General features: G+C 39.2%; 1 protein-coding gene across 1 annotated transcript; it reads right to left on the bottom strand.

Moving 5' to 3' along the window:
* Nucleotides 1-4437: 4437 nt before the first annotated feature.
* On the bottom strand, nt 4438-15895 carry MMP13 (matrix metallopeptidase 13). The gene is made up of 10 exons (XM_055422364.2): nt 15764-15895; nt 15433-15674; nt 14530-14678; nt 14228-14353; nt 12314-12475; nt 10774-10891; nt 9655-9788; nt 8593-8752; nt 6637-6740; nt 4438-5719 (listed from the first exon to the last, which is right to left on the bottom strand). The coding sequence occupies exons 1-10, from the start codon at nt 15881-15883 to the stop codon at nt 5619-5621; spliced, it is 1416 nt and encodes a 471-aa protein (XP_055278339.1). The 5' UTR covers nt 15884-15895; the 3' UTR covers nt 4438-5618.
* Between the last annotated feature and the right edge of the window lie 8303 nt (nt 15896-24198).

The raw sequence follows: 24198 nt of genomic DNA, 5'->3' as shown, positions 1-24198 counted from the left end.
AGAAAACTAGAGCAAGCTGTTCTCAAACTCCTTAGGGGAATGAAATAGTAGTTAAACCCTATTTTACAGTCAGTGGCATAAAGTCAGCAATTAAGCCATCAGCGATCTGGCCAGAATCCTCCTCCCTACATTAGAGAAGGAAGCATTGGTTTTTCTCCTTAATTAAATCGCCTGATTCAACATTTTCAAGAGTGTGGCTGCTGCCACCTACTGGAACTATTGTGAATCTCACAGCCTCACGATCAACCCTTAAATATCAAGGTGTTTTCTACAACTGGGACTAAATTGGGTGGAGAGGTATGGCGACTATCTTTCTGTGAGATCTACTGTCTATGCTTTGGCATGTTTATTCTGATATGAGGATGCAGAGATCGAAGACACTATTTTTAATTTATTAATAACATGAAAGTTCTCCCAGGATCATTTCAAGGGCAAAATCTGTTACACCAGTATAGAATCTTGTCAGCTGCTGCTCTTTAAAAACCATATGAACTTCTGGTTCACTTTTCAAACTTTTCACCCTCATTATGTGTGATGAAGAGGCTATTCAGTTCAGTTCAGTTCAGTTCAGTTCAGTCGCTCAGTCGTGTCCGACTCTTTGCGGCCCCATGAATCACAGCACGCCAGGCCTCCGTGTCCATCACCAGCTCCGGGAGTTCACTCAAACTCATGTCCATCGAGTTGGTGATGCCATCGATCCAGCTCATTCTCTGTCGTCCCCTTCTCCTCCCACCCCTAATCCCTCCCAGCATCAGAGTCTTTTCCAGTGAGTCAACTCATCGCATGAGTTGGCCAAAGTATTGGAGTTTCAGCTTTAGCATCAGTCCTTCCAATGAACACCCAAAGAGACTATTACTAGCTGCAATTCAACTTGAGTGCAAAGCATTGTTGCTATTGTTGTTTAGTTGCTAAGTCATGTCCAACTCTTTTGCGATCCCGTGGACTGTAGCCTGCATGGCATTAGCTCTGGGCAAATGCACTCTATGATTTGTGGACGCAGTGTTACCTTTCATCAAACATTCATCTGGTCTCCTCGCATCACACATGAATATCTATGTGAACAGACTTTTTGTATGTTAACTGTAACATATTTCATAGCACAGCCTATTAGGATGAATCGCTCTACTTGTATTGAGATTTGTTTTTTTTTTTAAATACTACCCTCGTTCCCAAGGGGAAACTTTGGTGTAATAGACATTTGGTGTAATTTGAATTTGGTGTTCTGGCTACAGGGGAAAGATACTGATCCAGGTAACACCAGTCAGACTAGGAACTTGAAATCGAGACTGGAGCAGAGATGGGAGTTAGAAAATAATCCTGACCGTATATCTCTATTTATTGATCGATCTAGCCATCCATGAGCAAGGCCACACAAGCAAATAAGAAAGCAAATGAAAATTTTTATGAAATCAAGTTAAACATCTTTTTAAAAAAGAGTGACACGACTGAGCGCCTTCACTTTCACTTTTCTCTTTCATGCATTGGAGAAGGAAATGGCAACCCACTCCAATGTTCTTGCCTGGAGAATCCCGGGGATGGGGGAGCCTGGTGGGCTTCCGTCTACGGGGTCGCACAGAGTCAGACACGACTGAAGCGACTTAGCAGCAGCAGCAACAGCCTTTTCAAGAAGAAGGAAACCCCTGCCCTTCCCAAAGCTGAAGCCAAAGGCTTCGAAGCCAGGATAGCAGGCCCTCTGTTGAAAGGCGCCCACAGCCACAAAAAAGGAAATCCAAATGTCACGCATCTTCCGGTGGCCCAAAACACTGCGGCTCGGGAGGCAGCCCAAATATCCTCAGAAGAGCGGCCCTAGGAGAAACAAACGAACAACCACTATGCCATCACCAAATGCCCCCTCCCCGCAGTCACCATGAAGAAAACAGGAGACCACAGCACACTGGCATTCAGCGTGGGCGTCAAGGCCAACAGAGCGCCGAATTAAACAGGCTGCGACGAGGCTCTGCGAAAGTGACGCGGCTAAGCTCAGCTCCCCGGGCAGGCCTGACGGGGAGAAGAAGGCAGCCATTCAGCTGGCTCCTGACTATGACGCTTTGGATGTTGCCAACAAGATTGGGATCATCTAAACTGAGTCCAGCTGGATAATTCCAAATATAAAAGTTTTCACTATTTAAAAGTAAAAGAATGTAAATGAGTTTCATGTTCCAATATATTTGTAAAACCTTGTTTAACAGGCTGCACAGCTTCTTTGACACAGAACTGTTTGTGGCCTTTGATATGCTAGCATATGCTATGAATCTTCTGGAAAGGGTTCCCCGAGATCGTAGCAGGGAGTTGTGAACCCCAAGAACCCCCATGTCATCTCTCTCGGGAGCCCCTGCGTGGCCTTTTCGGAGGGACTGTGTGCGGTGAGGGATCAGATTTGCTAACACACAGCTCCTCATTCCCTGGCTCGGGGTGCCGCAGACTGGGCCTTTCTAGCGTGCTCCCAGGTGCCGCTGCTGCTGCTGGCGTTTGGAGCACGCTGTGCGTGTTGTTCTAAAGCAACCGCGCTTTGCACAGAGGAACGGGAAGCCCTCCACCTGGAGCTTCCCCGAGAGCCAAGGTATCCACCTGAGACGAGGTGGGGACGGTGAGCTGACCACAGCAGCACGAGGCACGATCCGCTTGGCCCCAGGCCAGGGGTCCTTACTCGGGAGGGGCTTCCCCATGCTCTGAGGGAGATGTGTCCCCACCTTGTTCCAGAATCGTGCGGACCCCCATTATGCTCAAAGAGTTCATGTTTCCATCAGCTGACTCAATGACCAAGAACTACATACTCACATGGCTAGAATGACCTAGCCATTTTTTTGAAATGTTAACTCATAGTATTTAAAAATGAATAAGTTTTTCCTGGTTTATTATAGGGAGAGTCTCTGGTCTGCGTTTGGCACTGTGAAGGGTGGGAGGAGCATGGCTGGATTGGGGGATTCCCTGGCACAGTTCATCCATCAATACCTGACCGATGTCGGCATAAAACTCTCTGTACGGGGATTCCCTGTGGGCCTAGTGGTTGGCATCCAGGATTCTGGGTTTCTGGGCCTTCACTGCTATGGCTCAGGTTTCAGTCCCTGGTCAGGATTGAGATCCTGCAGGTTGTGCAGGGCAGCCGAAACCCCCTCTCTGTAATTCTCCTCTGGGTTCCAACAGTTCCATTCTAGTCTGAAGGCGTGGCCTGGGGCCCTCCCCCGATTCCCTGCACTGCCTGGGTAGTCCTCAGTTTTTGTGACAGCTCGGGAATCTCTCTTCCCTTGTGATGCCCTTCCCCAATGACCGTCTTGTGCCCCTTCCCTCATACACACACTAGGTAAATTCCTCCTCGTAGTAGAGGACCTCGGAGCACCAGGTTGCCTTTCCTTGTAGCATTTATCATCGTTTTAAGTTATACTTGTTTGATTGATATCTGTCTTCCCAACTACACTGTGAGCTCCAAGAAAGCAATGCGGTTTTCTTGTTCACTGTACTCCCAGCATCGACCTAGTTCCTGACACAGGACAGGAATTAATATTTACTACATTTTATTTATTTATTGGATGGATGAGTAGATGGATGATGTTCTACTTCGGTAGCAAAACTTAGAAATAAGGAATCTTATTAAATTGTCCAGGAAAATGAAAAGTGCATAAATTGACACTGGGAGGAAGGAAATGACAGTCTTCTCTGCACTCACAACAGGTGGCCACTGCTCCCTTGAAAAGGCATTTAATCTACTCAATTCTAATTGCATTGTTTCCATAGTAGGATAGAAACTCTTCGGAAATCAAGACCAAGTTTTTCTAATTTATCTCAGCATCTTAGGTGCCTGACATTGAACAGGTGCTTGTTAAATGTTTGGGAATGAACAGTGCTCAAGAAAACAGAAAAGACCGGTGTTTAAGCTCAGTGCACTCTGAGTTTGCTAGATGCTGTCCGTCTTCCCTAGAGTTCCCTGCTTCCCCAAAGCGGCTAAGCAGCTCATTTCACACATCAGGAAAGCAAAGCCCAGACAGATCAAAGGAGCTGCCTGAAGTGATGCACAGAGGCAGGATCAGGACCTGGCCTTCCTAACTTAGACCCACTGCTCTCTCCTCCTCGTGACCAAGGAGCACTCTCGGCAAAGAGACTGCGGAACCCGTGGGCTCAGGCTAGGGCAGCTGGCTTAGAAGAGGAGGCTCATCAGTGCCAGGCCGACCAAACTCGACCAGAAATCTGGTACAATTTACACTAAATTTGAATTTAGGGTCTTTGTACAAACCAAAGAAATAAAAAACAAAAACAGTAATGAGCTACATTCACCAGGAAACATATGGTTAGAAATAGGAATAATTCAAATGGACATTCTTTGAAGAAAAATTATACCAAATATAGAATATATATATATAATTATATATAAAATTATACCAAAAGACAAAAATATACCATATACCAATGTCTGTTGAAAATATCTTTTTATTATAAACAACATGAATACTTCCTAATACATTTTGTATATACAGTACACTTTCTTTTGCCTGAATTTTTATGAATATGGTCTCTCAACATAATGGTTCTTCCCTTCAAGGCCATTTATATTTCAACAAGTACCAGGTGAAAGGCACTGTCAAAAGTTATGAAGGATTAAAGGGGGAAAAAAGGAGAAAAAAGGAAGAATTTTATTCTTCAAGAGGACCATGTTTTCTTTATTTTAGATATCTTTGTTTTTTAACATACACATTTCCAATTTGTAAGATCTATTTTAGACTGTTTATTTCAAAAACAGCTTATATATCCAAGGTAAACTGGACAATTAAAACAATTTTAGATAAAATAAAAGTAAAACACTACTTTTAGTTTTAAATAATCAAGTGATTTATGAAAAAGTGATGCTATGGCCTTAGATCATTTTGTTAACAATTTTAGTTGAAAGACCTGAAATATTTTAATACTTTGTCTTCTATAAATATGAAAAGGAGTAACTGTCTTCTTTGAGAGCAGTCTTTGAGTCACTGTCAAAAGTGAAAATTAAGCAGAATCTGAAGGCTGCATCCTCTGTCCTCACCGTTAGTCTCTGTCTCCTATCATGAGTGACTGTGATGTTTCCTTCATGTCTGAATGAAGAGGGGCATGTTGATCCAAATATTTTTAGTGCAAAATCCAAATATTTCTTTGGAAAGTTGTCTAAAATGTTATTTACTGCAGACATTTCCCTTTGGTTTATTTTTGTGTATGAATGTCATATGCTATCCCCAAATTTCGTTTTCATACTATTTTATAACATTTAGTAAAGATAAATCATTAATTAGATAAATGTATTTGCTTTTATGTCATTGCAAAGTCTTCTTATAAATAATATGTTACGTAACTCTCTTTGACACACCATATACCTCATTTTTGATGGGAATATTGTCAACTACTGCTTATACATAGCACACAAGAATTAGGTGATTCATCGAGATAATGAATGTCATGACTTTAAAATACAATGTGGTTCCAGCCACGCATAGTTGCATAGATACTAAATAGTCAAAGATAACTTACTGAAGCTCGTTCACAGAACTAAGCTTTCCCCGATATCTCTCCTTCTCCCGTAACTCACCCCCCAAATGTCTGGAAATGTTATCTCAAATGCTTTCCAGGATTTAAATAACAATATTTTAAAAACACTTTTAACACCACAATAGGGAATTTGTTGGCATGACCCGAACAATACGGTTACTCCAGATGCTGTATTCAAACTGTATGGGTCCATTGAAAAAATAGATATAACCTATAAGAAAAAGACCAAAAAGATTTCAGAGGTTGAAAATAAAGTTTTACTCTAGCTACCATTAAAAGCTCAATCTGTTAGATTCACTTTTTTAAACATTTCAATGCCTACATTATAAACACCACTAATGCTTTAATGTATTGCTTATAATTCAAAGAGGAGGAAATGTACAAAGGTTTCTAGCTCTCCTAAAATGTCAACTCAAATTAATTGCTGTGGTGGCATGAGTTCCAGTTTTGAGGTTTGAATTTTTTTTTTTGGCCATGCCAAGCAGTGAAAGCACAGTCTAGGCCTCCAGGGAATGCCCCCAAATGCTTGAGTTATTGATATTGGTTATTTGTTGCAAGTTAGAGATAATGTCCTTTTCCATAATTAAAGCTAAAAACATTTTATATTTATGATGTTATTTGTCTTCACATATAAAATACTCCCCATTCATCCCTGATTTTAATTATGCAATACTTTTTGTATCTTGTGTGCTGTGCTTAGTCGCTCAGTCATGTCCGACTCTTTGCGACCCCATGGACTATAGCCAGCCAGGCACTTCGGTCCATGGGGATTCTCCAGACAAGAACACTGGAGTGTGTTGCCATGCCCTGCTCCAGGGGAACTTCCCAACCCAGGGATTGAACCCAGGTCTCCCACATTGCAGGCGGATCCTTTACCATCTGAGCCACCAGGGAAGCCCTCAATATTTTAAATTTAAAGTCGTATTTAAGATTTGGCATCTTTTATTCATAGAACTAGCAGTCATTAAGTTAAGCTCTCATTTATTGTAAGCATATTAATTTTTGCTTGCTGACTGTGTAAGTAGTCACAATAAGTAATCCCTTAATTATGCAAGGTTTTCATTAGTGAATCTAAGTTCTAACCGAGGGGCTACAGAAGCTCTCCATTAAGATCAGTGAAATAGTTACCGTTTTTCTGGTAGACAGCATCTACTTTATCACCAATTCCTGGGAAGACCTCTTCAATGAGTCTGGGGTAGTCTTTCTCCATCACATGGTTAGTGTCATCATAGCTGTATAATAAGAAAAAGAAACTCTTAAGTGGGTTGTAGGTAAATTACTTTAGAAATAATACAGTGGATATAATGGCAACTTTCAAAATTGACAAAGTTTCCAATTTTTAAGTCCATTCAAAACATCTGGTAGCTTTTTTAAATTAAGAATTATAATACTGAGTATATAGTAGATACCTGGTGACTATTTTGACTTGCCTAAAGGCTGTGTTTATAAAGAATGTTATAAACTCATTTCCACTTCAATATTTGTACATCTGTTATAAAAGTATGTTATTAGGAAAGCATTTTTAGAGTCAAATAAATATGTCTCTGGATCGAACAATTGTCTATTGATCTCTCACTATGTGTAAGACAACGTGTTAAGGGCAGTCATGGATACAAAACTATTTAAGGCTCAGTTTCCGCACAAGGAAGTTACAGAGGCAAATGGTAGTAACAAAGCAAGGGTGGGGAGCATAGAGTTCTCCTCCCATAACTACATAGTCCACATCTCTTCCCCAGCACATGCTCACACTCTAGCCAACCAAACACATTCTGAAATCAGCCTAAGAGAACAACCTCCCATGATGCACTGTTCCTACTGTTACTGATGAGAGTTTTCTATATTCTTGAGGCACATTCCAATAAGTAAAAGCTAAGAATCATTGGACCATCAAGAAGGCTAAGACATACACAGATGACATTGCAGCACTAGGCAATAGGGGCTAAACGTCATGAGAGAATACACATGAGATGTCACAGGAATTACATGAGAAGGGAGATAGCTTTTGAATGGGCTGATCAAAAAAGACTGTGCATAAAATGGTATTTCAGATTGACTTTAAACAATGGATAGAATGTCGAGAGGATAAATGTAGGGAAAGACCTCTTGCAAAGAAAATTGTATAAGGGAAGGTTATGTGGAGATAAAAGCACAAAGCTTTTGAGATATGGGATTCATGGGGTCGTGGAGAGTCGGACACGACTGAGCGACTGAACTGAACTGAAGCAGTCCATCTTGACCAAACCAGAGACCTCATATAGGATAAAGGGACAGAAACACTAGACCAAGTAGAACCTAGATAGTAATATTTAATAGTACTGTATTTAATTTAATTGTATTTAAAGTTGTGAGTGTCATTATCAGAAATAAGAAGTCGAAAGGTAAAGATGATATATACAGGAGTGTGTGTGTACACATGCATGTATGAATGTGCGTGTGTGTATATAGAGGAAGTAAAGCTCCCATTGTAAAAATTCCAAGTTTTGGACACCTATGAGGTAATCATCCCTGAACTGATGGGTTCACAAACATTGCCAATGTCAATGCCGCCTTAAGCTCTACACATGTTTCAGATAGTCCAGTCCCACTTGGTTTGCACAAGCGTCTGGCTTTACAAAGTATAAACTAGCAGCTTCCTGGCTAACCTCTGCACTGGACCAACAGACTAGAAATTGTGGTCCTCTCTCACTCAGTCTTTTCCTGTACATATTCTTGTGTTCCCTCTGGCCCCAGAAGATGGAGTTGCATGGAAATTAGGAGAGGGTGACAAGAAAGAGAATCCAGGAGAAAGATGAAACGAACATGTCGAAATAAGAGAGAGAGCTTTGCCATGGCTTAAGTACAACAAATGACTAAGAAAGAAAAGTGTGGCCCAGAGGGAGTGAGAATTATACATACATTTTTCAAGAAGGCTTGAGACTTTCAAATGCCTGTCTTAGGGGCTACTTGAGCTGACACAGAACATAAAGGAATGACTGGTTTGACATTTAAAGTAATGCATGAGGTAATAATTTTAAGCAACAGGAGACACTCGAGGCTCACTTCGCCCTCTGACACACAATGGGGAAGTAAATGTGGCTGCCATACCTCCAGACTTGGTTTTCTGAGAAGAAGAGCGTCTTCCCTGAATCCTCAAAGTGAAGGGCTGCACTGATCTTTTTAACCTCTTTTGGAAATCCCAGTTCAGATATTTTTTTGGGATAATCTTCCAGAATATCATAACCACTAAGTGCCCAAAATTTTCTGCCTAGAATAAGTGAAAGAATCGTTTTATTATTCAAGGGAATCTATTAAAACCCACATATGTTGACCCTTACTTTAGCAAGGAGAAAATAATTTTACACATTTATAAATATATTAGTCAATGTTTGTGGTCACCATGTTTAAGAAACACAAAAGTATGAGAGTTCTTCAAAAATTAAGATCCTAATTTCCTAAGTGTAAGCATAGCCAATGGAATATTATAATTAGTCTGACAATTAACTCTGAATATTAAGATTGGAGCTGGGTTAAAAATACAGTAAGATTTCTACAGAAATAAGCAGCACAGTAGGAAGAGGAAATTAGATTGAAAACTCAAGTTGTCTTCTTCTCTAAAAAGTAACTTCATTATAGCATTAATTATAATAGTCACACAATAGAAACAGCATTAGTAGGATCTATGTAGCTAATATAAATTATGATCATGAAACTGGAATAGCAATTTGGGAACCTATGTCAAGGGAACAAGTGAAATATTAAAATGCATACATACTATGATGGAAATGCTTAATATATGTTTTACATATGATTAGGGACCAGATAATAAAGTGAGAAAATAAATTGACCTTTCAGAAGGAGGAATTATGGATAATTTTTTTGAATTGTTAAAAATGTACATTGTTATAACATTTTCTCAGCAAATAATTTTTAAGAGGAAATAAGAGAAACAAAGAGTGGACATGAATAATAACGTAGACGTTTTGCTTGTCAAATTGAGGATACTTGGTTTCAGAAAGGTTTCGGGTGCTTTCTGGCTTCCATTTTGCTATACTTGATTCTTAATTTAGACATATTTTTGACAATGATCATTTTATTAAATCTCTGGTAGCTAAAGTTCACCACTGCCTGCTCCAGGCATATGGAAAGTTTCGCTGGTGGAAATCTTACCTCTAAAGATGAAGATAAGGTCATGGGAAGGGTGCTCATAGGCGGCATCAATACGGTTGGGAAGTTCTGGCCAAAATGATTTTGTTAAAAACAGCTCTGCTTCAACCTGCTGAGGATGCAGCCGCCAGAAGAATCTGACACAAAAGTAAAACACAGAGTTTGCATCATTTCTTTGAGTACAGTGTTTCTATCCTGCTAGCCACTTGTCTCCACATCAATACAGATAAGCCAGACACAACCATTCCCTACCACCTGTGAAGGGGCAAGATTTCCACTTCTCTTAAAGTGCCAGTTAAACAAGCTGTTTCTGTCTTAACTCCAGCCTAAATACTGAAGTCTAAAAGTCTCACAGAGCCTTTGTGAAGGCTCCAGGTCCTTTGTGCGCTGCGATCATTCTTTGTCAGTTTTGCATATTTTGCAAGTGGCAAGCAAATATGCCAGGCACTGTGTCGGGTTCTGGAAAGAAAACATGACTGACACAAACTATGCTCCCAAGATCTCATGGCCTGGGGAATCTGATACAAGAGAAAATACTGGAGCAAAATGAAATTGGAGCTATAATAGAAGAGGAAGGAATGCTATTGGGTCACAGATGAGAGAATAATACAGATAATTAAACAATGGATTAATGAGTAAATGAACAAATGAGGATATCAAAACAGTGTCAAAATTAAAAATTAGTATTTCGTTTTTCATCACCTATAGATTTAGGCTGTAACATGCTCATATGTTACCAGAAACAAAGTTTTTCCATACCAAAAGGAATTCATGTGAAATTATGAGTAACAACTTACTAATATAGTAATTGATTTCAATTATTGTGTTTTGTTAAATAAATAAATTGTATTCCTATATTTATTTGGTTATTTTTATAAGAAAAATTACAACCAAAGATGTAAAAGAAAGCTTTTACAATGCCAAGATTATCCATTGAAAGGTAAAATGTTTATCCATCAGCTATTTTATTTCATTTGATATACATAAATAAACTGTCCAAAGGTTTGTTATTTTTACTAACTTCACCTCCCTTGGAATTTTGACCAGCGGTTTTGGTAATCTCAGACATGACTTCAGAAATGTTTGTCGCATGCAGGTTTCATAAAGTAATACCAAGAGTACCTGTCTTTAAAGATCAGTGTTTCTCCGCGGAGACTGGTAATGGCATCAAGGGACAAGGAAGGGTCACATTTGTCCGGCGTTTTTGGATGTTTAGAGTTGGGGTCTTCATCTCCTGGACCTGCAGTCATGAAATGAGTTAAGGAGGTGACTGAGGGTGACCTGCTCCCACCAATGGCGAGCAGGAGGGCTTCATCCAGGGAGGGCAGTGGGTCCTGCCACCTCCTACATAATGCGCCAAAGAACCTGTAATCCCACTTCCTTCATCAGGGCTACCACGGTCTTGCCTGTGGGACTTCCCCTTCCGTTTTCAACTTTAAAGACCCTTGAGAATCATCTCAGCTCCAAATCCAGCTTTCTTGAGGTTGGTGACAGAAACAGGCTAGGGGAGCAAGAGACTTTGGGGAGACTCTCCCCATTCTGTGCACAACCTCTTCACAGACTTCTCTTGAGAAACACATTCCTCTAAAAGCCATTTCAGGAGGCACGTCATCTCTGTGGGAGCCCTCATTTGGGCTCTTTCTCAAGCCTACTTGACCAGCTGCCAGCTGCAGCTCACCTTGCTTTAGAGTTTATTACTGTGCATCTGCATCTCAGTGAAAAGCCAGGCCTTCAGCCACTCTGGTATGACTTGCAGCGTGTTGGTAACTTTCCAGCCAGCTCACATGAGTGCAAAAGGGTTGCAGGACATAAAATAATTCTAAACTTCTTTTTCACTACCTATATCCTATTAGTTCTGTCATTAAGTCCCTCAGCCAAGATGTAGTAGAAATAGTAAAAACTGCAAAATTCTTGCCCCTGCCTTCACAAACTATTGCGGCAGATTTCAATTCAGAAGAGAAAATAGCTTGTGGCCGGCCTGACCGTTGTCTGTGCTCTGTGTTCTAGAAGTGTTTACGCTGATGACTGTGTACTGTGGCTGTACTTCTATTTATGGTAGGTATTTTTGCTTGTTTGGGCTGAGGTTTAATTATTTTGTAAATATTATTGAAAATTTGGAAGGAAAATAAAGGAAGAAATCCTTACAAATGTTCACTGTAGATACTGGTTAAAAACTACCATGGGCCACTTGAATGGTTTCTACTGTGGTAAACAGGAGTAGTTGAAAGAATACCCACAATTTATAAAAGCTGGTTGAAATCTCACTTTCTCCCTGTGAAAGCTACCTCAAAAGCTGTGTTCTTATCTAGCTGTGTTTCACCCAGCTGTGTTATCATAGATATACTATTTAAACTCTACAACCTTAGTTTCTTCATCCATCAAATGAAGAATAAAATATTGCTATTTCTTATGTCAGAGGTATCGTCGGGATATCAAATATACCTTGCAATGTATAAAATACAAATACAAGGAGTTACATTCTAAAAAATCTTTGGGGAATGGAATATTTTCTACTTGAGCAGGTAGATTGATATTTAAAGAAAAAATGAGCATGCTTCTAACAAAACCAGGATAGTAATATTGGTAATGGTAAATTCATAAATAATTTAGAAAATAAATGTGTATATGTCTTCTGCTGTCAAGCTGATATATCAGTAGTTACCATAGAGAGACTGAATCCCTTGGACATCATCATCAGGAAGCATAAAGTGGCTTTTGCCAGTGTAGGTGTAGATGGGAAACATGAGTGCTCCTGGGTCCTTGGAGTGGTCCAGACCTAAGGAATGGCCAAACTCATGGGCAGCAACAAGAAACAAGTTGTAGCCTGTAGGAAAACAAAGGAACTGAGAAAACAAAGTCCTCCAATGACCAATTCACAAAATAAATACCCTTTTCTTCATCTATTTAATACATCATCATTTCTCCTTGTCTGTTTGACTCAGTTTTTAAAGTTAATATTCAGTTCTTAAAGAAAGATTTAAAATGTTGATTTAATCATTATAAATAATTTTGTAATCCTTTGATTATAGCTGCCTACATAGATTATCAACAGATTGATTAGCAATCAATAAGGTTTTATTGTGAAGACGCTAGTAATCCTGATTTGCTCTTTGCTTTCTCATGTCAGTGAGGAAAGTAGAGAGTGATGACCTTAAATGGAAGTTCATGGGGGGAAAAACTTAGGGTGATACATATCTAGGGTGTTGCCTAGAAAATCATCTAAATAGGAGCCACCAATCAAAGGTATGATGATCAAGCATAGAGAATGCATTAAATATGGTCTCCAGGAATCTACTTGGGAACAAATTCCTACCAAATGCTCCCTTCCAGTACATCGCTATACTCTAGAATTTAAAGAAGCAGAAACTAGACACGATTGGCCAGCCTTCCTCTACTGTGTCTCTGTGTTTACATTGTTTCCCCTAGTCATTCTTCCCACAAATTTTTGATGCTCCTGGTATTTTAAATTGGAAAAAAATAAAATATTGAAAGAAAAAAACACATGAAAGCTGGAGCCGGTGGTTTCAGTTTGATCTTAAATACCTGTTGCTATCATAGCCTATACATGAAGAAAATATGTAATCAACTTAGTGAACTGTGCAGACTGCAGCATGATCATTCATCAAACCCAGAATTTACGCGGGAACCAAAAACTGAGGCTTACTGTGACTGTGTCTTAACAATACTAGGTGTTGCTCTTTCTTCCTAAAACCATTCTTATCCGTGAAATATTCAGATTTTAAATATGTAAACTCCCACCATTCCCTCCAAAGATGGTTGGTGGCATAGGCATTGAGACATTGATTATTCAAGGCCCAGTTTTACTTTTTAAAAATAATTCCTGTTTTTAAATGAAATGAATAATAAAAACTAGATGTTTTTGAGGACTACCCTCTAACTATCACAATTAAGAGTCCATATAGCTCCAAAATTAAGTCCTAGTTGAAATAATTTGGCTTTTCTGACTAAATTAGCATTCTCAACTCTTTTGAGCCTTGAAGATTCAAATACTGACTGAATTCTCTCAACAGTTTCATTTTGCTTTTGTAAATACATTTTAATCTGGTTTGTCTCAGACTTTCTGAAGTATGAAACTATATTGATTTGCTAGAGTGGTATTTGTAAAAATCAGTGGAATAGACACGTCTAAAGAAGTAATCATATAACAGAGAATAGATTTGTGCCATTAATAATTCTACAAAGGAAAAAAACTATTTCAACTCACATCCAACATATTTAGCACTAATAGTTTTTAGATTTATATTTGTAATAAACCGTACTTCTTCATATGTCAGAAGTAATCCACAATAATAACACCTTGGTTAACAGAAACCATTTTGATCCTGTTTCAGAGTTAGCTAGAATCACTCAAGTCACTAGACTAAGTAGATTTTGCTCATTTTTAATGTTGCATATTGGCTTGTAGAAATGCCATTTGTAGAAACTAAGATTATTATACTTATTAAACTTTTCTGAGAAATATAATCAAATACCAAATATAATTTACAGTATGCTTCTTAACTTCTTTTTAATGGGATCTGATAATCATGAATTATATCTTTATAAGAAATATTACCTTTGGAACTACTTGTCCAGGTTTCATCATCATCGAAATGAGCATCTCCTCCATAATTTGGTCCAGGAGGGAAAGCATGAGCCAACAGACCAGAGGGTCCATCAAATGGGTAGAAGTCACCATGCTCTACACACAAAAACAAAAGTTAAAAAAATTCAATTATACCCAGCAGGGCCTAGCCCAGGAGCTTGGTGAAATTTTGTTGAATTCTGTAAAAACTAAAGAGTAACTGAAAGAAGGAACAAAAGAATGGAACTAATAGTAGAATATAAAAATGTTCAAAAATTATTCTGCATCATTACCTTTAGTTCCAAAAGAGATCATGATATCAGCAGTGCCATTGTGAATTCTGGTAAAATTCAGAGGTGTCACATCAGACCACACCTTGAAGGCTTTTCTGAAGGCCTTTTCCACTTCAGAATGAGTCAAATCAGGTGTATAATTCACAATTCTATTTAACAGAAAAAGCTTGAATCAAATTTTTGGAAAGTGAAAACTCTTTTAGAATATATTTTCTTGGAGTACTGCTTTTCAACTCAAAATGCAATGGCTTCTCTAAAATTTCTACTAAATGGCCACTGTTTTGAATAACTTCTTAATTATGATGTCATACAAAGACATATAATGCCGTGAAGAATTTGATTAGATACTTGAGTATCTCCAAATATTTGACATCTTAAGTTTAAAGTGTTTAGATGTTTACTAAAACCTATATGGCTGCCATGCTAAAAGTTTTCTATCACTATGGTCTAAACAAATGAAATAGTTCTGTAAAGTTCATGAGAGAATGAAACTCTCCACTTTTAGCACTCTTACAATAAACATGACTGTTACATTTTCAAATTTTCTTGAAACTACTCTTCTATTTTGATTTTACATCTGAAAGAAGAATATTTAGTTTACAATAAAAATAATGCTGGCTTAATGCAACAATAAAACTTAATAGATATTATAAGATATTCTCATCAACAGTATTAAAGTTACTCCTGTCTCTGTGTGTGCTCTGTGCTTAATCGCTAAGTCAGGTCTGACTCTTTGCAACCCCAAGACCATAGCCTGCCAGGCACCTCTGTCCATGGGGATTCTCCAGGCAGGAATACTAGAGTGGGTTGCCATGCCCTCCTCCAGAGGATCTTCCCAGCCCAGGGATCTAACCCAGGTCCTCTGCATTGCAGGCACCATCGAAAGAATAGTCTATGATTTACCTGTAGGTTAAGTTCATTTTGGACCACTTGAGAGTTCGAGGAAAAACATTGTATTCACCCACATCAGGGACCCCACATCTTGGTTTTTTCATGATGTCTAAGGTGTTATCATCAAGTCTGCCAGTCACCTCTAAGCCAAAAAATGACTGCATTTCTCTAAGCCTGTCGATCACAGAGCTTGCTGCAGTTTTCTTCAGGATTCCAGCAGGATTCTGAGGATAGTAGTATGATTTCAGGTAGCTCTAAAAAAAGGAGAACAAAATGACCCTCTTTTAAAGAGAAGGGCATTTATGAGACATATCACATCACTGGAATTGTTAAAATACTCTACCTCTGCAAACTGGAAGTCTTCCTCGGACAAGTCTTCAGAATCTCCATCACTGGGAAGGGGCAGGGACCAACAAGCCGTCCAGCTGAAGAAGAGGAAGCCAGCCAGGACCCTTGGGTGCATCTTGGATGATCGTGCCTGGAGGCAGCTGCCTTTTCCCAGGCAAGTACCTTTACTTTTATAGGCCTATGGTGGTGAGTCATCAATTATGGACAAGTTTCAACTTCCTAGTCAGTTAAAGGTAAACATGCTTACATGGCGCCTTTTTTTTTCCTCCCAAGAAGTGTGGTTTGTGGTAGAATTTGAGGGAAATATAATATGAGGGCTTCTCTCCTTTCAGCAGGGTCTCAAAAACCATCTTGCAAAATAACAGCCTCAGCATATTTATGGCTATTGTGGGAAGAAGCAGAGAGTAAAATTTTCACTTCACTTGGCAAAAAAATTTTCCCCTTTGCAGGAGAGTAACTACTTTTACTTTTTCTGATAAGACTATCAAGACAGTACACTTACTTCCATAAAGAGAAACCTAGTTTTGTTTCCAGAATATTTATAAATTGGTGAGTTTTAAATTTCATTTTTTCCAGAGCACCTAAGAGGTAAATATTATGTATACCCGAAGGCCACAGAATTGGACCAAAACCAAGCTTAGAGACTCATCATGGGATTGAGTGCTGTGGTTGGAATTTAGAAGCACTGGTGTGACCTCTCAACCAACATGGAGCCTTGCACAAATTCCCTACAGGTCCAGGCAAAAATAGAAGGATGTGTTAGAAACTGGAATACAATATAATGGCTAACATATTGAGGGATTACTGCAGGCTAGACTTAAAGGTGTTATCTCTTTTTTTTTTTTTTTTCCCCCCCCGCCCCGCGCGCCGAGCGCCTCTCACAGCCGCCCGCCCGGCGCCATCTTGGAAGCTTAAGGTGTTATCTCTTAACAGCCTTATGAAGTAGGTACTGTTGGAAGGCTTGTTTTGCACTTTACAAACAAATAATCTGAGACACTGAAAAGTCAAATACTCATTTAAGGTGGTATGGTTAATAAAACGCTACCACTTGGCATTTGAATCCCAGCCAGTAGGTTGAAGAGGTATTGTTTTTAACTGCCATGGAATATGACCTCTACTGTCTCCATTCTCAGATATTTTCCCAGAGCTGCTTGGTTCCCAAAGCTCTGGGAAGGCTCAGGAAAACTAGGACTCTAAAGTGTCTTGATTTTCAAGTTTAAACAATAGAAGTGCCTTTGGCCCAATGACTCCAGAAAGCAGTCCTGTAGGGGTCTCTAGCCTATCATTCCCTTTAGAACATCACACGTTTAATACTATGAAATCAGAATGCTGTCTTTGATTCCTTGCAGATGTAAATGGATAGAGCAATATGGGCCATGATTTTCAGATTGATCAAATTGTTGAAAACTCAAGTTAATTTAAGTGACTAAGAGTCAGAGAGAAGCTTAAGTCAGAAACACAATAAGACAAACTGAAGGAGCATTGAATATGGATTAGAGTGAGAAGGGAAGGGATATCCTTAAAATAAAATGCTATAATCTATATTAGCTAGTAGCTCAGAGAAAACCAGAAAAACCTATCAAATGTAGCCAATCACTTGAGGGAAGTTTATTATGCTTTTATCCAAAACAGAGCCAAATAGATCCTTACAATAGATTATTTCCTATGAATTCAAGATTTGATTTAGGCTCAATCAGCAATGCAAATAACAATTTGTTCTAAGCCTCTTCCATGTACAACATTTTATTTTGAGAGTAAGTGAAAATCATCCAAAAATTTGATGCATCTATTAAGCTTACAGGAAATCAGTTCAGTAGAAAGCATTTGTTTTTACCAATATATTTTTATAAAGTCACATTAGATAATAAAAAAGAAGTCCTTGAACAAGAAATTTAAAACAAGTGATATTTTATTTAATGTTTGAAAGTGGGGGAAAAGAATAAAGTAGGCTAACTATACTTATAGATCTTCATATATATCTAGAATGGCACCATCTTAAACTAGAATTTTTTAGCTATTAAATCAGTGAACACTGACTGGGCATCAACAATGCAGGATACGTCACTAGTCACTATGAAGATGAAGGGAAGGATTGGGGTGATTACAACATTCTCTCTTCCACAAAGAAACATTTTTAATGAACAATAAAAATCAATGTCGCCATTTTTCAACTTTAAAAATTATGCTTACTATCAAACATCTTTAATAGTTTATTATTTTTTTATTTCATTTCATTTATTTGCATTTTTAAGTGCAAAAGATAAAACATAGAAAGGTTAATGAGAACATGCTGTTGCACATTTCATAATTTTCTCAGAGGAATAAATAAAAGTTCCTCAGATTAAAGTAGAAATCAATTCCTTAGGAAAATCATCAAATTTCTTGCCTATAGGCTATCATTAAGAGAGGAGTGGTTTCACACAGTGATCAGGATGTGTCACCACATGGAAATTGTTGGCAAGCTTCATGTCAACACAAGTCCTTATCTCAGATTAATCGTTAAAATTCATTTTAACAGGCCTTCTGGTGAAGTGGTTTGTGGTTTCAAATGACACCTTTAACACAATGAGGCTGAGCTAGTATGTACAAATGGTTCTAACAAGCTGACGAATCACTGGGAAATCTGAAAACCTGTAGAATGATCAAACAAAACAGCAGAGGAAATTAGATATGTGTAGGTATATATGTCTACTGCTGATTCAGACATAAGCAATATGGGACTTTTTAAAACATATGTCATCATCAGTTTCTAAGTTCAAAACATCACCCAGGAAAGAACCAAAAACATCTATGAATAACCCTTTAGTAAAGCTCAGGTGTGTTCCAGCTTAGAAACAATAGAAACAATGAGCCATTAGAGTTGGGTTAAAATTATAAAAATTCACAAATCAAAGAACCTTCAAGTTAAAATATTTTGCTTCAGTTTAGCATGTTATAAATTATTAGTGTTGACATGACACTTAGTAGTATCTTTATTTTTCTAAAAGGTAAATTATTTGATTCTAACTACATGAAGTAATGAGCTGACTCATTAGAAAAGAACCCAGTGCTGGGAAAGATCGAAGGCAGGAGAGACAGAGGATGAGGTGGTTGGATGGCTTCACCAACCCAATGGAGCAAGTTCTAAGAGATGGTGACGGACAAGGAGGCCTGTTTGTTTGGTTGGCCCATAACCCCATGAAATGTGCTCACAAGTACTCTATAAAAAAAGAGAGAACTAAACTAGAATTTACACGCTGGGCTGGAAGAAGCACAAGCTGGAATCAAGATTGCTGGGAGAAATATCAATAACCTCAGATATGCAGATAACACCACCCTAGCCTCTTGATGAAAGTGAAAGAGGAGAGTGAAAAAGTTGTTTTAAAGCTCAACATTCAGAAAACTAAGATCATGGCATCTGGTCCCATTACTTTACAGCAAATAGATGGGGAAACAGTGGCAGACTTTATTTTGGGGGGCTCCAAAATCACTGCAGATGGTGACTACAGCCATGAAATTAAAAGACACTTGCTTCTTGGAAGAAAAGTTATGACCAAATTAGACAGCATATTAAAAAGCAGAGACATTACTTTGCCAACAAAGGTCCATATAGTCAAAGCTATGCTTTTTCCAGTAGTCATGTATGGATGTGGAAGTTTGACCATAAAGAAAGCTGAGTGCTGAAGAATTAATGCTTTTGAACTGTGGGGCTGGAGAAGACTCTTGAGAGTCCCTTGGACTGCAAGGAGAGCCAACCAGTCCATCCTAAAGGAGATCAGTCCTGGGTGTTCATTGGAAGGACTGATGCTGAAGCAGAAACTCCAATACTTTGGCCACCTGAGGTGAAGAGCTGACTCATTGGAAAAGACCCTGATGCTGGGAAAGATTGAAGGCAGGAGGAGAAGGGAATGACAGAGGATGAGATGGTTGGATGGCATCACTGACTTGATGGACATGAGTTTGAGCAGGCTCTGGGAGTTGGTGACGGACAGGGAGGCCTGGTGTGCTTCAGAACTTGGGGTCACAAAGAGTTGGACATGACTGAAAGACTGAACTGAACTGAAACTAGAATTTAAATACTTAATCATATTTACACTCTAGATTAAGGTGTAAGAGTGTCCCACCCAACTAACTTATGCACAATCATTTCATAATCCACTATTTTAGATACTGAAGCTGCAAAACAGAAGGTCAGCAATTCAGGAGGTCCTTTCCTTTTAACATCTGAACTGTATGATCTTCAGAGATCTTGCATTCATACTGGGTTGGCCCTTGAAAGAAACAATTAGAATCTGCAAGAAAAAGCGAAATTCTTTTTAGTTCTTACTTGAGTATGACATCTGAAATTCAAAACACCATTTCCTGGGCTTGTTCCTAATAAATTTTAATTTTTATTGTGTTTTGTTAAAGCTGTCCATCTCTGACAGCTTCAGCCAAATACTGTAGGAGAAAATAACCAGGAATAGAACACACATTCTAGCCTCCTCTTGCTCAAATGTCTCTGAAAAGTTTGTTTGGCAGTAAATAATAGAGATGGAAACAAGCTAGAGAAATGGGGGCTGAGTGGCTTTAACAACAAGCACTTTAAGTGTATTTTAAAATCCATAATATTTAAACAATGAGGCAGAAACTCTATTTTTAAAATACCTTGTTACCTCAGTTTCCTAATTGAGAAGTTGTTGCATAACTTTACCTTTTTTTTCCCTTCTGGCTGCACCACAGGACATGTGGGATCTTAGTTCCCCGATCAAGGATCAAAACTGTGCCCCCTGCATTGGAGCATGAACTCTTAACCCCGGGACAGCCAGGGAAGTTCCAGGAAGTTGTTACATATTGTAAATGACAAATTTTTTATTCAAAAATTAATATACAAAAAAAGAAACATTGCATAATGACTGGAAAATAGGGAGAAAACTAAAAGAAAAGAATTGCTGTAATACCCCAAGATTTTTTAGATAGCTCCATATACATATAAGTTTAAAGAATATCCTTTAAATTGATTTATTTAGATGATAGTCAATCTTGAAAGTTTTTAAAAACAGTTGTTTCTATAATAGAAAACCTACCAGGTTAGTCATATGTTGCATCTATTTTATTTTCAATTCTAAGAAAGTTACTTTTAATAAATTTGGAGTAGTCATCTTCCATAGTTTGCTTTTCTTCTTTGAGTGTATCATAAAATTGAGAATGAACTCAAAAGTGCACAAAATGTATCTTAATAACACTATACATGAAAGAGGTTAATATCTAAATTTTTTCTGTATATTCTAGTCAGTTAATTTCAGAAGAGTAAAGACAGGAATTCACTGCAACCCTGAATGACCAAACAAGGTTTCCGCCTCAGCCTGCCTGCTAGGTGACTTCATTCCTTCAGTACCCGTCTGCAGTGAAAAATGTGGTCATCTCGGTGTTAGTTTCATGGGCAGCGGCATCAGCCTCTTGGGTTTCTCCTGGAAATACAAGCTCACTAATTCCCTTGGAATATTCATATAGCATGATGTGAAGGCCCTAAGGTTTTTTCCTGTTGATAATGAATCAAAGAAAGATCTTATTTTTGGTTGGAAAGTCGTGACCAAGCTAGGGACACATCTAAGGCAAAGAATATAATAAATTGACTAAATACAAGCTAAATTACAAAGAAATCCTCTAAAGTTATGGACTACAAGATATGTGTTTCTTTTACCTCTCCAGTGATCCAGTCCTTAACTAAGTCTGTGGGGCTCATGCAGAGAGGGATAGCAAAGAGTTTGGAATCAGCTCACTGTTGTTGTTTAGTCCCATCCAACTCATTTGCAACCCCATGGACTGTGGTCTACCAGAGTCCTCTGTGCATGGGATTTCCCAGGCAAGAATACTGGAGTGGTTTGCCATTTCCTTCTCCAGGGAATCTTCCCGACCCAGGGATCAAACCTGCATCTCCTGCACTGCAGGTGGGTTCTTTTACCACTGAGTCACTTGGGAAGCCTCTTGGAATCATCTATACCAGCCAAAATCCCAACTCTGTCATTTATTAGCTACCTAATTTCAGTGAAACAACAGTGAACAAAACACATCAAAATCCTGGTCCTTATGAAGCTAACACTCTAGTAGAGAGAGAGAGAAAAGAAGAAAAATAGAGCAAGACAAGGAACAGAGGGCTCGGGGAGGACTGCTGTAGTTTATACACACGGCATGGAAGGGCTTAGTGAGATAGTGACATTTGAGTGAGGACCTGAGGGAGGGGAAACATAGCGTGAGCTATGAAACTGTCCAAAGGAAGAGCACTATTGGCTGAGAGAACAGCAAGGGAGGCAGCCAGAGGTCCCAGTGTGCTGGTGGATTTGAGGAAAGCTGCAAGGAGGCCAGCACTCTGCAAGGAGCAGAGTGAGGAGAAAAGTTACTTAATTTTAACTATGCAAATGGGCTCATCACAGTACCTGTGTTATAGGTTATATGGGGACTGTATGTGCCTGGCACATAGGAAGTGCCTGATACATATCATTGATTCACAGTAACCCATCTACAGTTCAGGAAGATCCCCTGGAATAGGAAATGACAATCCACACTAGTATTCTTGCCTGGAAAATTCCATGGACAGGGGAGCCTGGTGGGCTGCAGTCCATGGGGTTGCAAAGAGTCAGACACCACTGTGCAACTGAGCACAACACAACTAACCTATATGACACTCAGCAAAATCATTGTGCCAGGCACTCTTGTAGGCACACAGGATAGTGCATAAATAATATCGACAAGAACTCTTAGATATTAGAAGGAGGAGAAAGTAGGCATTGCAAGAAAAAAAGGCAATTTTGGCTAGTTAGAAACATTATTATGAATATAAAGTGAAGTGATGATATAGAATGATCGGAGACACGGCTCAGGGGGTAGACGCTCTCTCTTGACTGTCAAGGAAGATCTGTCGAAGGAGATATATTTAAAACTGAGACCAATGGGATACATGTGAGTGAAGTGAGTTCAAAAGAGAAAGATAAATACCATATTCTAACACATACATACAGAATCTAGAAAAATGGTACTGAAGAATTTATTTACAGGACAACAATGGAGAAACAGACATAGAGAATAGACTTATGGACATGGGGAGAGGGGAGGAGAGGGTGATATATGGAACGAGTAACATGGAAACTTACATTACAGTATGTGAAATAGATAGCCAACGGGAATTTGCTGTGTGGCTCAGGAAACCAAACAGGGGCTCTGTATCAGCCTAGAGGGGTGGGCTGGGGAGGGAGATGGGAGGGAGGTTCAGAAGGGAGGGGATATGTGTATACCTATGGCTGATTCATGTTGAGGTTTGACAGAAAGCAACACAATTCTGTAAAGCAATTATCCTTCAATAAAAAATAAATTAGAAAAACCTGAGACCAGATGCCAAGAGAGGCTTAGCCATGAAAACATTTAGGAGCAGAGGGTTAGTCTAGTCAAAAAGCACCACAGCACATAGGCACTAGGGGTGCAAGCAGGCTTCAGTTCAGGGAACAGGAAGAATTGTGTGCTGGAATACAGCAAGCGAGCAGAATGGTGGGGAAAGCTGAACTAGGGGATTTGCAGACTGTCAGCTTGGAGTGTTTCCCAGGCTGTTCCACAGATACTAGGCACACATTTGAATATTTTGTCCTTAGAGGTAACTTTTTCTCCTCGGACTGTGTCATGGCATCAAGTGTGAAATTGGGATCACATTTCTCTTGAGTTTGCCCATTGAATGATCTCTTTCTTGGACCTTAGAAAATAATGACCCAGCATGAGCCATTGACTTGCTTCAAACTGTCTCCAGATTCTTTCAAAGCAAAATAATCATTAACATTCTAGTTTTGTGTCTGAATTAAAATGATATAGGAAGATGTCATCAGACTGTATCGTGGCTTATTCCTAATTCTTACTCTCAAATACTGACCTATGGTTCCCTGTGTAAGGGGGTCACTTGTTAGCTTTAAGGTGAAATTAATGTTCTTAACTTCCTGTCCTCAAGCCTTCTCTGCTGTTAAAATGTATCAATAGCTTTTCCTGGGCCTTCTTGAAAAATGACTTCCAGGTAGGTTCAGCCAAAGGGAGGCACTGGCGAGTAGGAGAAAAGCCAGTGGATTTCTTACCCTCTTCTCTCTTGCTCAGGAGGTGTGGTGGCTGTCTCCAGTTATCTACAGACAGTCCCTCCCTCTGTGGTGTAACTACCCCCAGGCAGCTCACCATGGATTCTAATTTCCCATCACTCAGGCTCCTGGACTGGTCGTATCATCTCTTTCCTGTGTCCCTCTAGGCCCAGGGAATGGTAGAGATTTTCAGTGTTGCTAATTTGTGGGTTAGCAACCCACATCCAAGGTAAGGAGCAGTGGCTGTGCTTTGCTGAAGCACTGTGAAAAGATATCCCATGTCCAAGGTGAAAGAAACCCAAGTAAGATGGTAGGCGCTGATAGAAGGCATCAGAGGGCAGACAGACTGAAATCACAATCACAG

The sequence above is a fragment of the Moschus berezovskii genome, chromosome 14 (assembly GCF_049115385.1).
Source record: "Moschus berezovskii isolate FMDL1 chromosome 14, NW_MosBer_1.0, whole genome shotgun sequence".
NCBI classification, from domain to species: Eukaryota; Metazoa; Chordata; class Mammalia; order Artiodactyla; family Moschidae; genus Moschus; species Moschus berezovskii.
Note: the sequence above shows the minus strand (reverse complement) of the source record. Positions and strands in the feature narration are given on the sequence as shown.